At 42.7% G+C, this 17,322-nt stretch overlaps 1 protein-coding gene across 3 annotated transcripts in view; it reads right to left on the reverse strand.

The window, feature by feature from the left end:
* LOC109872560 (ubiquitin carboxyl-terminal hydrolase 32) overlaps window positions 1-17,322 on the reverse strand; it is a 28,967-nt gene that overhangs the window by 6,421 nt on the left and 5,224 nt on the right. For 2 of the 3 annotated variants that reach the window (XM_020463836.2, XM_020463834.2), the window contains exons 2-25: window positions 14,549-14,676; window positions 12,764-12,869; window positions 12,387-12,505; window positions 11,870-12,029; window positions 11,626-11,757; window positions 11,430-11,537; window positions 6,763-6,878; window positions 6,571-6,633; window positions 6,390-6,473; window positions 6,229-6,290; window positions 6,028-6,130; window positions 5,727-5,919; window positions 5,404-5,567; window positions 5,147-5,287; window positions 4,920-5,040; window positions 4,104-4,258; window positions 3,867-3,948; window positions 3,709-3,783; window positions 2,117-2,255; window positions 1,859-1,964; window positions 1,525-1,698; window positions 1,167-1,341; window positions 290-441; window positions 62-185 (exon numbers count right to left, since the gene is read on the reverse strand). In XM_020463836.2, the coding sequence (XP_020319425.1) occupies window positions 62-185; window positions 290-441; window positions 1,167-1,341; window positions 1,525-1,698; window positions 1,859-1,964; window positions 2,117-2,255; window positions 3,709-3,783; window positions 3,867-3,948; window positions 4,104-4,258; window positions 4,920-5,040; window positions 5,147-5,287; window positions 5,404-5,567; window positions 5,727-5,919; window positions 6,028-6,130; window positions 6,229-6,290; window positions 6,390-6,473; window positions 6,571-6,633; window positions 6,763-6,878; window positions 11,430-11,537; window positions 11,626-11,757; window positions 11,870-12,029; window positions 12,387-12,505; window positions 12,764-12,869; window positions 14,549-14,676 (2,982 nt within the window). The remainder of the gene's footprint in view (window positions 1-61; window positions 186-289; window positions 442-1,166; window positions 1,342-1,524; window positions 1,699-1,858; window positions 1,965-2,116; window positions 2,256-3,708; window positions 3,784-3,866; window positions 3,949-4,103; window positions 4,259-4,919; window positions 5,041-5,146; window positions 5,288-5,403; window positions 5,568-5,726; window positions 5,920-6,027; window positions 6,131-6,228; window positions 6,291-6,389; window positions 6,474-6,570; window positions 6,634-6,762; window positions 6,879-11,429; window positions 11,538-11,625; window positions 11,758-11,869; window positions 12,030-12,386; window positions 12,506-12,763; window positions 12,870-14,548; window positions 14,677-17,322) is intronic. The other variant, XM_020463835.2, reaches the window with a different exon arrangement.

The raw sequence follows: 17,322 nt of genomic DNA on the forward strand, positions 1-17,322 counted from the left end.
TTAAAAGTACCTTTGAAAAGAGAAGAACAAACTGATAAACAGAAGAACCAAATCGGTATACCATCACCATCTGTTTGCGTGGGGGAGGACACCACAGATGTGGATACGCCTGACACCGGGATCTCAAACGCACACAGAAAGCCGCTCACCGCCCGACGCACTTTCTGGTTGTCCAGTGGGAAATTCTAAAAATTGGGTAGACAGACTTTCACTAGTCTATGTGCATATGAACAGAGTGATGGTTGGATGGACAGTGATGAGGACAGATGATGGCTGGTGATAGCTCTACCTTGATGTTAGAGGCATGGACTTCAGCCAGGAGGATCTGCTCAGGGTTAAGGCAGCAGAGTTCACTCAGGAGTCTCTTCAGGCCTGTGTACTTCTCATCTGCATTGAGCCGGAGCCCATACCGCACTGGGCATGACCCATCCAGCTTAATGACTGGACAGAGGAAACAAAGACAAAAGTGTTGCAGAGGCACGGGATCCAATATACTTTCTCTCACAAGACAACAGGAACAAAGGAGCTTTCTATTCAAAACCACACTGTTACTGTAAAGCTCTGAGGCGAGCACAGGAAAGGGTGGACAGACATCCTGAGACAAATATCACACTGTTACTGTAAAGCTCTGAGGCGAGCACAGGAAAGGGTGGACAGACATCCTGAGACAAATATCACACTGTTACTGTAAAGCTCTGAGGCGAGCACAGGAAAGGGTGGACAGACATCCTGAGACAAATATCTCACTTTTACTGTAAAGCTCTGAGGCGAGCACAGGAAAGGGTGGACAGACATCCTGAGACAAATATCACACTGTTACTGTAAAGCTCTGAGGCGAGCACAGGAAAGGGTGGACAGACATCCTGAGACAAATATCTCACTGTTACTGTAAAGCTCTGAGGCGAGCACAGGAAAGGGTGGACAGACATCCTGAGACAAATATCACACTGTTACTGTAAAGCTCTGAGGCGAGCACAGGAAAGGGTGGACAGACATCCTGAGACAAATATCACACTGTTACTGTAAAGCTCTGAGGCGAGCACAGGAAAGGGTGGACAGACATCCTGAGACAAATATCTCCAATATGATGGTAATCTTTGACGTTTCGTGAAATATTTTCTGGATGTTGAACTGTAGTACTGTATACACTGCATTATAAGGCTCACCTATGATCTCCAAGTGCATGGAGTTATCCATGGGTAGGGGGAGAGAGAGGAAGTTGAAGGGGTCGAAGCGTGCACTGACATGGCCACAGGTCTTGCACTTGACCTGTGACCTGAGCTGGCCATGGAATAGATCCACCACAATGGAACGGTTCCTCCTCAAGTGATTCTCCCACGCCTGGGGGAACACAACACCACATCCTCACATCAGACAACTTCTAGCAGTTCAAGATGGCACAGAAAGCTAATATTACACCCACAAATCAACATTTACACTCAACAGTTACATGAGGTAATTCACCCAGGGTCTGGTTTTTGGATTGCTCCACAATGAAAAGAGGAAAAGTGTCTGAACTCTGACCTCAGAAGCCACCTCCCAGTCTGGCCGCCCGTCGCTGTCCTTCAGCTCTACGTAGGGTTTCTCGTGAACGCGGTTCAGGTCCTCGTGAAGGCCATCCAGCAGGAAGGCCAGCAGCTCCTGGGAGTCCTGCTGCTGGAAGCCATTGAACCGCGGGGCGTACTTCGCTATCGTCCACTGACGGAAGAGACAGGGGAGAGACAAGGACAGAAGGGAAAAGACAACCATTTGACTCTCGTTTTTTAGGTTGAAAGACTGTACTTTTTAGGTTGGTAGACTCTAGCGTTATTGGGGGGGGGGGGGGGGGGGTCAGTTGAAGGCTTGTTTGTGGACGTACTCTGAGTTTCAGAGGGGCCAAGTTCTTTTGTGTTCCGCTCCACAACTCTTGTACCAGATCGCCATAGCATTTGGCCATGTGACCACGCATCCCAATGGGATTAGTCCTGTTATGAAGAGAAACAGTACAAATAATCTTGCACACTCATCTCTGCTTGCTGTGGGTTTATTTAACCAAAGTTTTGCTCAAAGTATATAACAAGCATTATTTTATAATAAGAATGCATTCTTGTAAATCTAAGATAATGCACACGTATACCTGTTGAGCTCATAGAGGTGGTTTCCTGAGGTGAAGTAGTCTGTGAGAGGCTTGGTGTTGCTCACACACTGGATACTGGAGTTCATGAAGCACGTGTTGCCAAGGTTGCTCAGTCCAGTCGCACCTTTCTCAGTAGGGACTGTGAACAGGAGGAGGCAACAGTCTGAGGCGGCTATTTAACCATCAAAGGCTTCTACAACAGTCAGTACGACCCCTTTAATGTTGCGTGAAAGCAAAACGAGTATTGTCTGACAGGCTTATCTATAATATATCAAAGTACTTATCAGCTCAGTTAGTGTAAAATTCTTAATAGAGTCATTCCATGTCAATTCAGCAAGCCATGACACCCACCATCACATATTATTCTGAAATTGTTCTAAAGTTAGAAACAGATTTGTATTTTTATTTAACTAGGCAAGTCAGTTATGAACAAATTCATATTTACAATGACGGCCTACCCCGGCCAAACCCGGACGACGCTGGTCCAATTGTGCGCCGCCCTATGGGACTCCAAATCACAGCCGGTTGTGATACAGCCTGGAATCGAACCAGGGTCTGTAGTGACGCCTCTAGCACTGAGATGCAGTGCCTAAGCCCGCTGCAACACTCGGGAGCTAAGATTAGCATTCCTGCAACATTATTTTGTTGACATATAATTTGATCTCTGAGAAATTGATTGCACCTAAATTGGCCATTTTAAAATGTAAAGGATGTACATATTATATTCAATTAATATAGTACCCAACATCCAATTTGGACCAAACTTCTTCCGACCATTGAAAGACAATAAAAGCTCAAAAGCCACCGACGGACTCCCCCACACACACCACCAGTATATACAGTATCAGTATGGAGCTACGGATTGGAGTATTGATTCTTCATCCTACGTAATGTTTTCCCTGTGAATCTGGCGATGTCCCCTCCCGTTTAGAGAAATTAGCCATTGAAGTTGCTTGCATTATTTACCATAAATTTGTGTGAAAGTACCAGGTTATTCCCACTAGATGCTGCAGTTCCTGCTATGGCCACACGCTTTTATCAAATTTTCTGGTCTCTTGTGTTTATTAAATGGATCACAAAATGTTTTGCAATTTTGGGTAGAAAATCAATAGCTTTTGCTCGTGGTGAAAATAAATCGTTAAGCCAGTCCTCCATGAAAGCAATTCAGTTTGTCCTTCTCTTAGCAACCTAATGCTTCAACCCAATTCTCTTTGAATAGTCCAACAAATGGCAGTTCTCTGAGGGCTATCCCTATGTTGCTTGTGGGTGGCTGTTGACCATTGTATTGAATTCCTCATGTCTTACTCATTGTTAGAAAGAATTATGGTCCAAAATCAGATGTTCGGTATATGAATACTATAAATTAAAAATGGCCAAGTTGGGTGCAATCAATTTGCTTAATTTCTCAGAGATCAAATTATATTTCAACAAAATAATGTTTCAGGAATGCTAATCTTATCCTTTTCCATCTACAGAAATTGAGATGGTCGGGGTCAAAATCCTGTTTCTTGTGCTTTTTGAGGTGGACTGACCCAATAAGGATTACACAATAGTAGTACTATTGGTGTAGCTGTATGCAGTAATGGTCTTACCATTGTGTCTGTTCATCCTGTTGTTGTTAGCAATGAAGGACATCTCCTCAGGCCAGCTCATGTCCTTGCTCCTTACTAATGAACACAAAGAAACCATCTACTCATCCTGACAATACATGATGAATCTATTTAACACAGAGACTCATTATGATACATACCTTCTATAACCATGTACTGCTCATCTGGGATCTTCAACCCCTCCAGGGAATGGTCTTCATCATCAAGAAGGGTCAGATAATTCTGTGGAATACATTGTTTTGTAAGGTATTTGAGATTGAACTGTAAAAATACAAATAAAATGTGGAGTGCATTTGTGTGTGTATTGGAGCTTAGGTGTTTATTGTGCGTGTGTAGTGTATGTTGATGATGGGTCAACCTTGTGAGTCCCCACCCACCTCATTGTTAAAGAGCCACAGGCGCATGTCTTCCTCCTTGATGCGGAGTCTCTGGGCCAGGTACTCATGGATGTCTTTGATGGTGCCCATCCTACTGAAACAGCCCGTGTAGACCAGCACACGTTTTAAGGGGGCACTAGGAGAGGGGACATTACCTGGGGATGGACCGGGAGACACCATTGATTACTGTTCATAGATGGAAAACTATAAAACGCTTGTGGTAGCTCATTTCCAGAATATTTTGCTGTGGCCAAAGGCTCTGCCAATCATTGAGGCCCAACTTGAGATCCGCGCAGATCATGAATTGACGTCAGTGGATCGTGCACATCTTAGGATATTGCCCTGAGTGTCACAGGGAAAAAAAGGGTGTATGCATAGTGAGCACCCACTTCCCCACACAGAAGTGATCTCACATGACTGAGATTAATGTGACCCCGTGCTGCCACCAGTCTTGTGACGTCCACGTAAAAAAAAAAAAGATTTATTGGTTGTGTAGAGAGAGAATAGATAGCTGATCTCACAAGCTGTACACGCGGGAACTATTATTCAACAAGACAAACTATTCTAGAATTACAGAAGTGCAAAAATAGTACAACTTTTTGAAATTAGTTGAATGTAGAGTATGATCTAATCAGACACGCTTCAGACAAAGGGTCTGACTGTCAGATAATCAGATTACAACACGGATGTAAAAATAGATTCACAGTGTGACACTGACCCTGCCACACTCTTGGAGCAGAAAGTCACTAGGCCATTGTGCTACTCTTGTCTCTCCTTTGGAGAGGTGCTGGAGACACATGCAGGGGAAGCTCTTACCCATATTGACCCAGACGTTGTTCTGGGGGGTGCGGGCGGGGGGCTGCTGCTGCCTCAGGAAGAGCAGGTGGCGGGGGAACAGCTCTAGCTCAGCACAGTCTGTCTTGGTGTTTCTGATCACCTGGGAATGCCACAGGAGAAGAGGAAAGGGGACGGGAATTTGAGGTTAACACAATATCAGGATTAATAACGGTAACTGGAAAATCCACAAGTTAAACTGTACATACCGGTCTGGGGAGACTCAGGTTGGCTCCGTACCAGTGGTAGAGTGCCCTCCACACCGGCTCTGGCACAACCTCAAAGTCCCTGCTTAGAATCAGGGATGGGGAGCGCCTCAGTAGGCCCCCCTCCATGGTCAATGTGGGAGCCTGGGGGAACAGTTCAAGAGGGGCAGGTTTAAAACTGAAACAATATGGCAATGTCAGTTTGAGGAATAGGAACATACTTCCACAGTGTTGTTTGTGGTGGCGGTGTCTACCTTTACCTTTAAGGGCTCCGACATAACCAGAGGCTGGTTGTCGATGGCCCCAGGCCTTAGAACCGCCATGTTCACATCAGCCCCCAGGAAGCACTGGTTGTCTGCATCTGGGGTCTCATGCTGCCGGGCAAAGCAAATATCCGTAGCAGTCGAGCCCAGGGGTAGAAGGCCTAAAGAGAGCAAATTGTTTTAATTGTTTTCAGTGACATTCAATGGAAGACTCACTCTCAGGTATGCAGTAGTTAACAACTAAGTGGAATATTTCCATAAGCTACACTAGTATCTAACTGTTTTGCTAAATGCAATGCTGAGAATTCTCAGCCACTCACTACCACTGGTTGTCTCAGAGGCCTCTGATGCACTGGAGATGTTGTCTGAGAACTTTTCCTCTGGGGAGCTGTGGGAGCTGGCAATGCTCTCCCCCTCTGGGCCTTGCTCTGCCCTGGCCTGCGTCTGGGCCCCTACACCACTCCTCCCTGTGCCAAACACTGACGGCTGTTCCACCACGATGTGCGTGTTGTCCTGGATGAGGCGCCAACAACCACAACAGCAAAGAAATTATATTGTAGAGTGGGCACATTATGAGAAACAGATGATCATGGTGTCAAGCAGCTAAAAAGCCTTGCTTACATATTTGACGTAGTCTCTCCACTGCTGCCACCACAGCACTGCTATGAGGAACCAGTAGTCTCCTGGCTGGAGGCCATGTCTGCTCTCTCTCTCCAACCAGCCCCTGCAGACACAAGTCAATGAGTTTGTGAGTGGTAGATTGATGAGGGGCATGTGTATGACAGCAGGAGAGGAAAATGACATGGTGACAGACACACACACCTGATTATCTTTCCCTCCTCTTCACACGAGGCAGGCCGCAGCCCCAGGACAATATGGCACACCTAGGGACCAACAGGAGAGCAGAAGACTGGTGATCCAGCAGAAAAGCACACACAGCACATAATGATGACCAAAGTAGAAACACAGTGGCTGGCTCTTACCTGAAATAACAGGTTGAGGAACTCATTGGCAAGTGCACTCATCACACTCCATATTTGGTAATCCTCCAGGGTCAAATGCCCTTTCTTAAGAACAAAACAACAACATTCCAGTTTCAACATCTTCTGACAAAATTGAAGAAATATGTAAAAATTCAAAGCAATGCAGGCAATAAGGTAATACCTTAGTGGTATCATGCTCCTTCAGGATGTCTTCCACAATGGCATGGACATTACTGTGCGTTTCCTAAGGGGACAGAGGCAGCGTAAGGTAAGTGGTTACGGGACAGGTTAAAACAAACAAACTAACACTACAACAGTTATCATTTTCTACATCATGTCCATCATATGTCCAGTATGGCTAAATGTTACTTACAGGTAGAGGGTCTGTGCGATTGTCTTTCCACACCTCCAGTAATGCCCCAACCATTTCTGTGATTTCCTCCCGAGACAGAAGCCCATCATGGTCAACATCAAACACTTTGAAACAGACTGGGGAGAAGAAACGAGGGGAAAGTCCCACATTGAAACAGTTAATAGGCAGGTTTCCATTGACCCAGGTTTATTCGACAAAAGCAATGTCGTAAACAAAATCCTTGCGCCATGTGTAATGGAACTGACCGATGAGAAATTTCAACATTTTTAGCAGTTCGATTTTGTAACATTTTATTTGCGACAAATGATGAAAACTGTGTTTTTAGAATAAATTACGATTGCTGAATAATTTAAGGTATGCGGGGCACATAATTTAATAACACAACTATAAAACGCCACTCCACAATTAATTCTAATGCCTACTGCTTGCAACATCTATAAAAATGATGTTCCATTGCAGGACAAGGATTGTCCTGACTTTCAATAATGCCTGAATTCCTTCGCCTTGCTCTCTGGTTGGATGAATTATTTCAGATCTACAGGAGTGCAAGTTTCACCATGTTACGGACCGTGGCGATGTGTTGTCACGTGAGAATTACTACAATATGGCAAATATTCATCCATGCTGGCTTTCTCGGGCTACCTGAGACATACAGACAGGTGGGAGGGCATACAGGCAGGCAGACAACTATTTATTAATGCGCAATTTTCCTAAATGGGTAATGGAAACACTTCATTTTTATTCAACACTGTAGTTTTTTGAGAAACAAAGTTTTTATTTTAGGTGTGACTAGGGCTGTGGCAGTCATGAAATTTTGTCAGCTGGTGATTGTCAAGCAGATAACTGCCTGTCTCACGGTAATTGACCATTCATTAGCATAAACACATTTAGCATGTCCTGGCTTCCAAGCATAACCAACAAGACACTGATGCACATCTACATTTTTAAAAGTCTAATAAATCCATTTAATATAGCCTCCACCATCATAGTCCATTTCAGAAGAACAGAATAGAATATACTTTGAGTTGTCCTTATGTTAGGCCCTGATCTGGCTATGCCATATGTCTGTAGGCAACACTAGTTCATTTAGCAGACAATATTTGCTTAGAATTCCGTGGCATCATTTAAAAAAATATATATATTTTACAGTATGAAGAATACAATTGAACATAGCTTAATAAAATAAAGGATATTTCATAGGAAGTGCATGTGGCTATTCTGTGTTGAGCAGTTAACTAAGAAACTGGTCCTCCTACATGCTTAATTTAGAGTTTTTTATGCAACTTTAGCTATGATACAAACGTTGGGCTATATGTTTTGATGTTTAATACATTCTAAGGCTTCATGATGGGACTAATGATGATTTGAAAAAAGTACGCTGCACACACTTGTCTCTCGTTCACAATTTGACAAGCACTTGATAATATTCTCTCCAGGCCTCATCTCCCTTGTGTGGCCGTGATGCCCCCTAAAAAATTCCAAACATTGTACAGCCATTGTGCCCTTGGGCTGAATATAATAGGCTAATTATAAATTCCCTTCTGCCGACTGCCATGCTCCGAAGCACCTCTCAGTCACATGGTACTCTCAGATGTAGCCCATGCCCATCACGTGATCGAGTCCTTCTGACAAGCATTTTACCTAAGAAGTAGGCTACAAATGAATGAAGACAGACACATCTGGGACGCAACTGCGAGCATCCTTCAAATTCCAAGTCGCATATTGAAGATGTTAGAACTGTTCACTACTTTTCATCAGCCAATAAGATGAGTAGCCCTAACGGATAGCAAAAGCACAAGCCTGTGTCAATCTACTATCCCCCAAAGTACAAATGTTGACCTATTATATTGGTCAACTTGTCCTTCATTCAATAAATACATATTCCAAACATATCTCTGCGACAGTAGTGGGATCAGACAGCTGCCCAAATTAAATACAACCACTAGTATCAAAAAACCTTTTAAAAGCAATGAGGCTGACCGTTTAGCTTAAAATGTTGATAAACTATTAGGCTATTCCTTCACATAAGCACGGCGCTCCGCACACCCGCAGTAGACTATAAGCATGAATGTAACAATATGCAATCAATTAGCGAGTAAACAAGTGATGGCAAATTATGCATGTAATGCTTTATTATAAAGGGGCATTTTTATGGTGAAAATTATCTTGCCCAAACTTCAATCTCACAAGCATTTGGAAAGTATTCAGACCCTTGATTTTGTTACGCTACAGCCTCATTCTAAAACTGATTCAATATTATTTTTCCTCAGCAATCTACACACAATACTTCATAATGACAAAGCGAAAAAAGGTTTTTAGAAATTGTTGCAAATTATTAAAAATAAACAGAAATACATTATTTACATAAGTATTCAGACCCTTTGCTATGAGACTCGAAATAGAGCTCTGGTGCATCCTTTTTCCATTGATCATCCTTGAGATATTTCTACAACTTGATTGGAGTCCACCTGTGGTAAATTCAATTGATTGGAAATGATTTGGAAAGGCACACAGCTGTCTATATAAGGTCCCACAGTTGACAGTGCATTTCTAAGCAAAAAAAAACATTCCATGAGGTCGAAGGAATTGTCAGTAGAGCTCCGAGACATGATTGTGTCAAGGCACATATTTTTTGCAGCATTGAAGGTCCCCCAAGAACACAGCCTCCATCATTCTTAAATGGAAGAACCAAGACTTGTGTGCCTAGAGCTGGCCGCTCAGCCAAACTGAGCAATCGGGGGAGAAGGGCCTTGGTCAGGACCAAGAACCCGATGGTCACTCTGACAGAGCTCCAGAGTTCCTCTGTGGAGATGGGAGAACCATCCAGATGGCTAACCATCTCTGCAGCCAGAGCCCGGACTTGAATCCAATCAAACATCTCTAGAAAGACCTGAATATAGCTGTGCAGCGACACTCCCCAGCCAACCTGACAGAGCTTGAGAGGATCTGCAGAGAAGAATGGGAGAAACTCCCTAAATGCATGTGCCAAGCATGTAGCATAATATTCAAGGAGACTAGAGGCTGTAATCGCTCCCAAATGTGTTTCAACAAAGTACTGAGCAAAGGGTCTGAAACAAATTTGCTTTGTCATTATGAAGTATTGTGTGTAGATTGATGAGAATAAAATACAATTTAATCAATTTTAGAATAAGGCTGTAACGAAATAAAATGTTGAAAATGTCAGGGGGTCGGAATACATTCCGAATGCACTGTATGCCAGTTAGGCTCAACACCAGTTATAAGGCAGATTAATGTGGTTAATTTTAAAATAAGTTCTTTGGCCTTTGTGATAGAAACCTTGTCAAAATATATAGGCCTATAGGTTAGCATACATGAGGTGTGTGACTATGATTTTGAAAAAGACGCAAAAAAAAGGTATGCACCGTTTCTTGCACAAGCTGGGCATCATTCACAAGTGATGGGTGACGATATTGGCCTATCAAACTATTCTTTATTTAATGTTGTCTTTACATATATGTGTGATAATAATTATGATTTAGAATGGACCATTATCATTCACCTGTCTCAGAATAGGGGCATGGGGGTAAAAAATTATTACGTACTTAAGTTGCGAATGGAGGACGCTTTTTCATTGGTTAATTTTCATGCCAGTAGGTAGGCTCTACTCCTGTCGTAGCGAAGCAATGCTCTTAATAGTTGAGAAATAAATATAGTAGGTCTAGCCAATGGAAATCTGATGGGATCCTCTGTTTTCTCACACAATTGCATACCCTATAGAAATGTTGCCCAATATGAGCTCATAGGCACTCATGAAGTGTTTGATTAAACAGCCATCACTTACATTGAGTGGCTGCTGCCAACATACTGACTCAACTCTAGCCACTTTAATAATGGAAAAATTGATGTAATAAATTTATCACTAGCCACTTTAAACAATGCCGCTTATATAATGTTTACATACCCTACATTACTCATCTCATATGTATATACTGTACTCTATACCATCTACTGCATCTTGCCAATGCCGTTCGGCCATCACTCATTCATATATTGTTATGTACATATTCTTATTCATTCCTTTACACTTGTTGTGTGTGTGTGTGTGTGTGTGTGTGTGTGTGTGTGTGTGTGTGTGTGTGTGTGTGTGTGTGTGTGTGTGTGTGTGTGTATATATATAAGGTAGTTGTTGTGAAATTGTTAGGTTAGATTACTTGTTAGATATTACTGCATGGTCAGAACTAGAAGCACAAGCATTTCGCTACACTCGCATTAACATCTTCTAACCATGTGTATGTGACAAATAAAATTGGATTTGATTAGATTTTCGATTACATTTGCGTGAGTGATTACAGGAACAATAGAGTGCTGAGTAGTTAGCAAGTTTAGTAGGCTACTAATGACCATCGGCAGCATCAGAGTCTGGAGAAGCCTAATTACGTGACAAACGGTCACATTGAATTTGACTGCGGTCATGACTCGTGACTACCAGTGCACCCAGTCACAGTCACATCACCATAACAGCCCTAGGTGTGACGTCACTACGTCCAGCTGTTTTGAATCGACACAAGATAATTTAATAGAAACGTACTGTAGCAGGAAATTCTCGTATTTATTTTCTAACTGTAAAAAAAACACTGGAATAGTTAATAGAAACATAAAGTAATGAAGAAATGACAGCAAGGCTTAATGCTTGTGTATCCACTTACACTTCTGTCTCTCTGCCAAAGGCCCTCTGCAGCAAGCAGATAGGCCACACGAGATTTCCTTGAAATCTATGTGATTGTCCCTGTTTTCATCAAAGGCATGAAACAAACCTGGACACAAAGAGAAATGTTGAAGATGGAAGTAGTAACGATTGCCTTCAAAATAAGTATCCAATAAATCAATCCTGTTTTCTCTTACCTTCACTTAGGGATGCATGAATAGGGGGAGAAACTAACGGGACAAAGGTTTCCAGGTCAAATCGGCCGGTCCGAGATTGAGCTTTCAGCAGCCAGTATCTCTTCTCCAAGTCAATGATATCTGATTCCTCTACTGCAAGAGAAAAATCAATAAGCGGCATGACAAGACTAGTGATCATATCGGACCCTTAGCCTAGGCTATTGTTTAGTATATCTCCCAAAGGATCAGGATGAGCGTCACTCACAGTGTGTTACTCCAGCCAAGGTCTGGTAGAAGGTGGGTGTGTCACTATCGTCTGTCAGAGTGACACACACCCCACTGGACAGGAGCCAGCGGGAGAAGGTGAAAGCATCCTTGTTCTGCAGGAGCCAGCTCTTAAATTTCTCATAATTTACCTTCTCACCCTGGTAAAGAAAATAACAAAAAAGGTGCAAATTATCTGTGTTAAGTAGCATTAGCAGCCCTGTGCACTTGGTTAAACAGATAAGAAAGCCTAGGTGTGCTAAATCCTGTCAGCAGTTTACAATTAGATAAGGCATACGAGGGTAGATTAGGATGTGGCATTATTGTAGTGAACAGATGTTGCAGATAAAAATAGACCTGGTAATAGAACAAAAAGGTAGCCTAATAAATAACGGGCCACTGAATGGTAATAACAGATTTGCACCCACCCTGGAGGTCATATGTGAAAACATGGCTGTCAAAAGTTGTGTTTAAAACAGTAAAATACATATCGAATCAACTAAGGCATACGAGCCGACCTCTGAGAAACACTTCCTGAGAGAAAGTGGGATCTCTCCATCCACAGTCTGCAGCATGCTTTCCATGTCCTCTCGCGTTGCATGATTGCCCGAATCGCTGGCAAATAGACTAAAAATGTCTGAAGGAGAGCCACAAAAGACGGTTAGCTTGTTATGCAACTCAGTCACATGTGATATTTACAAGGGGATGAATCACAGAAGATATTTTTAAGAAAATAAATGACATACCACACTAAGTGTGAAGATGGTCCATTTGTTTAAATATTATTCTAACAGAGATCCTATTAAATTATTTATATTATTCTGATTATTCTTGAAATTACATGGTCAACACAAACATCTCTAGTGGTTTCATAAGTCTGTCTTACAATACTCACATTTAGCTTTTTCCTCATCACGTCCTCTAGTCAAGAGAACCAGCCCAACAATGAGGTTGTTGAAGTGCAGGCCTTTAGGGGTCCCGCCGAATGAGCTGTATATCACCTAGAGAAAGGGGAAGTGAGCTGGGTTGAGTTCAGGTAAACATGTCAACTCATTCATGCCCAGTCCTGACCTACTTTCTTTGACAGGTTGTTTTTTGTAGAGTGAGCGCTGTCGTAGAAATCTTTTTTTAAAAAAGAAAAAATTAAAATCCCCATACAAATGCAAAAGGTGAAGATTAATTAGAGCTTTAAAAAAGGAGAATGTAGCTTTTCACAACCAAATTGCATTTTTTAAAATGTAAATGGCATGTTATAGAAGGGTACAGACACTTTTTTTGCGGCTTCCCTTGTTTGAGAAACTTACTCCAACCAGCGATTCACGTCCTCATCCTTGTGGTGCAGTACAGGGGCTCAGAAAAAACAAAGAACAAAGGCTGCAAAAACAGCCAAATATGTCCTTTTAGAAACGGGAAAGGTCTCAGTATAGTGATGCAGGTCTTTAGATGTTGTACACGTGAAAGAGTCATTCTGAACTTTATCCACAATGTCATATTCAATGTTGTTGTGACTCGAGCCTAACTACCTCACCGTCTATCCTAACAGTAGGCTCCACGGATAATGTTAGATAGGGGAAACAGCTCAATGTGCACAAAATGGAATAACACGATGTGGATAAAGTTCGGAATGACCATTTCCATGTATACAACATCTAAAAGACCTGTGTCACTATACTGAGAGCGTTTCAGTTTTTTAAAAGGATGTATTTGTGTGTCTGGAGCATTTGTTCATGTTTTTTGAGCCCCCATACTGCACAATGAGGATTTGGAATTGAATTACTGGTTGGGGTAAGTTTTTCAAAAACAAAGGAAATTGCAACAACAAAAAGTGTCTGGACCCTTCTATAACATTCCATTTACATAAAAAAAATCTCTGTTAGTCACTTGGGTAACCAAAATTTGACTACTGATTAGACATACACTGAGTGTACAAAACATTAAGAACACCTGCTCTTTCCATAACAGACTGATAGGGTGAATCCAGGTGAAAACTATGATCCCTTATTGATGTCACATTAAATCCACTTAAATCAGTACAGATGAAGGGGAGGATATAGGTTAAAGGATTTTTTAGCCTTAAGACAATTGAGACATGGATTGTGTATGTGTGCCATTCAGAGCCTGATTTAAGTGCCTTTGAAGGGGGTATGTAAGTAGGTGCCAGGCGCACCGGTTTGTTTCAAGAACTGCAACGATGCTGGGTTTTTCCTGGTCAACAGTTTCCCGTGTGTATCAAGAATGGTCCACCAACCAAAGGACATCCAGCCAACTTGACACCTGTGGGAAGCATTGGAGACAACATGGGCCAGCATCCCTGTGGAACGCTTGACACCTTGTAGAGTCCATGCCCCGACGAAAGGAAGCTGTTCTGAGGGCAAAAGTTATGCTCAACATAATTTCACTGTCAAGCAGAAGTGAAATTATGAATGCTCTGACTTGCAGGACCACATTCCAAAAGCTGTTAGGAAGAGTCAAGCCCGTTTGCTGCTAATGTGAACTAACATCGGAAGAGCACAATAGGCTACAATCCTTCCCATCAGACTGGGGCCCTCTATCGGTTTAAATATCAAATCAAATGTATTTATATAGCCCTTCTTACATCAGCTGATATATCAAAGTGCTGTACAGAAACCCAGCCTAAAATCCCAAACAGCAAGCAATGCAGGTGTAGAAATAGGCTCACCTCAGCAACCCTGGGTGGTACGACATCTCCCAGCACCTCCCTGAGGAAGCACTGCTGGCTCATATAACAGGACAGGCCACTGGTCCTGCGGAAGGCATCCTTCAGACGCTGGAGCTCCACATCAGTGACTGGGAGGAATAGAGAAACCGTAAGTGTTTCGAAAATATAATCGCTTTTCTGTAAATGAAACACGGACTATGGTTATGGCAGAGCATCAAACCATGGTCACCAATACAAGCAAAGGCTATCTGCTTAAATCCTTTACCCCAACCCACAACCACCATGGCTGTTAAATTGTATTACAATAGCTACCATCATAACTAATATCAGGGCCTAAAACAAACAGACTTTTCATCAGCGAAAATATTTTTTGGGACATAATTACACACAACACTTTGTCATGTTTCTTACACAATAAATGTATTACTAGTAAAAAGTGATGTGGTATATTGATACATTTCATATAATTCTTTGGGAGGCTCCCGTGGCAACAAGGGCAGGTCACTCAAGCCCTCAGTGACAGTGTGCCTATTAGATAAAGAATCTGACTAGGGGCGGCAGGTAGCCTACTGGTTAGAGCGTTGGACCAGTAACCGAAAGGTTTTTGGATCACATCCCCGAGCTGACGAGATCAAAATATTTTGTTCTGCTGCTGAACAAGGGGAAGGCCGTTACTGTAAATAAGAATTTGTTAACTTACTTGCCTAGTTAGGTTAAATAAAATAGTAGCCGATGCTAACACTTGAAGCAAACATTGAAAAACAATCTTTCTTGTGAACAAAACAAAGGTAAATTACCAAAAAACACAATAACAAAGTCTCACTTTTGTACTTGAGTAAATTAGACCAACTTTTATGCATGTGCACAGCGCTTCTAAAAATTTACCTTCAGCCCATCTATCAGTGCACACAGCTCCCCAGCCAGGCAGTGTTGCTGCGCGTTGCACAAGGTGGGATATATATCATAGGATTAGTATTTGTGTGAGATTCACTACCAGCTACGAAACAAAACGACCAACACTTTGAAAACAGCTACTGCTGCATTAATTTAGCTATAAAATGTGTACTTGACTTATTGACTGCAGGTGAAGCCCTGACCACCTGCCAACATGGCTGGTGAAATAGACATCTGACCCATCAATGCCAAAATCTACTCGCATTTGGCAGGGGTTCATTTTAGGCCCTGTAACTTATCAATAATTGTAGGAAGATGCATCTCTGCGACCCAAAGGAAATGGCAAAATTACTAATAACCAACGGTTATGGATGAAGACTGTCATGAAAATAACATAACCGTAAAATATATACACACACACACACACACACACACACACACACACACACACACGAGTCAAATTTTTCCACATGTACTCATTCAAGGGTTTTTATTTGTACTATTTTCCACATTGTAGAGTAATAGTAAAGGCATCAACACTATGAAATAAGACTTGAAGGAGTTCCAACATATGCTGAGCACTTGTTGGCTGCTTTTCCTTCACTCTGCGGTCCAACTCATCCCAAACTCAATTGGGTTGAGGTCGGGTGATTGTGGAGGCCAGGTCATCTGATACAGCACTCCATCACTCTCCTTCTTGGTCAAATAGCCCTTACACAGGTGCCAGAATAACAACCTATCCCTCAACGTAACCAAGACTAAGAAGATGATTGTGGACTACAGGAAAAGGAGCACCTAGCACATCCCCATTCTCGTCGATGGGGCTGTAGTGGAGCAGGTTGAGGTCTTCAAATTCCTTGGTGTCCACATCAACAACAAACTAGATGGGTCCAAACACACCAAGACCGTCGTGAAGAGGGCACGACAAAGCCTATTCCCCCTCAGGAAACTAAAAACATTTGGAATGGGTCCTGAGATCCTCCAAAGGTTCTACAGCTGCAACATCGAGAGCATCCTACCGGTTGCATCACTGCCTGGTACGGCAATTGCTCGGCACTTCAGAGGGTAGTGCGTACAGCCCAGTACATCACTGGGGCAAAGCTGCCTGCCATCCAGGACCTCTACACCAGGCGGTGTCAGAGGAAGGCCCTAAAAATTGTCAAAGACCCCAGCCACCCAGTCATAGACTGTTCTCTCTACTACCGCATGGCAAGCGGTACCGGAGTGCCAAGTCTAGGACAAAAAGGCTTCTCAAGAGTTTTTAACCCCAAGCCATAAGACTCCTGAACAGGTAAACAAATGGTTGTCCGGACTATTTGCATTGTGTGCCACCCCCCAAACCCCTCTTTTACACTGCTGCTAATCTCTGTTTATCTTATATGCATAGTCACCTTAACTATACATTCATGTACATACTACCTAAATTGGCCCAACCAACCAGTGCTCACGCACATTGGCTAACCGGGCTATCTGCATTGTGTCCCACCACCCGCCAACCCCTCTTTTTACACTTCTGCTACTCTTTGTTCATCATACACTGCTCAAAAGAATAAAGGGAACACTTAAACAACACAATGTAACTCCAAGTCAATCACACTTCTGTGAAATCAAACTGTCCACTTAGGAAGCAACAGTGATTGACAATAATTTTCACATGCTGTTGTGCAAATGGAATAGACAACAGGTGGACATTATAGGCAATTAGCAAGACACTCCCAATAAAGGAGTGGTTCTGCAGGTGGGGACCACAGACCACTTCTCATTTCCTATGCTTCCTGGCTGATGTTTTGGTCACTTTTGAATGCTGGCGGTGCTTTCACTCTAGTGGTAGCATGAGACAGAGTCTACAACCCACACAAGTGGCTCAGGGAGTGCAGCTC

Source organism: Oncorhynchus kisutch, linkage group LG28 (genome assembly GCF_002021735.2).
Source record: "Oncorhynchus kisutch isolate 150728-3 linkage group LG28, Okis_V2, whole genome shotgun sequence".
Lineage (NCBI taxonomy): Eukaryota > Metazoa > Chordata > Actinopteri > Salmoniformes > Salmonidae > Oncorhynchus > Oncorhynchus kisutch.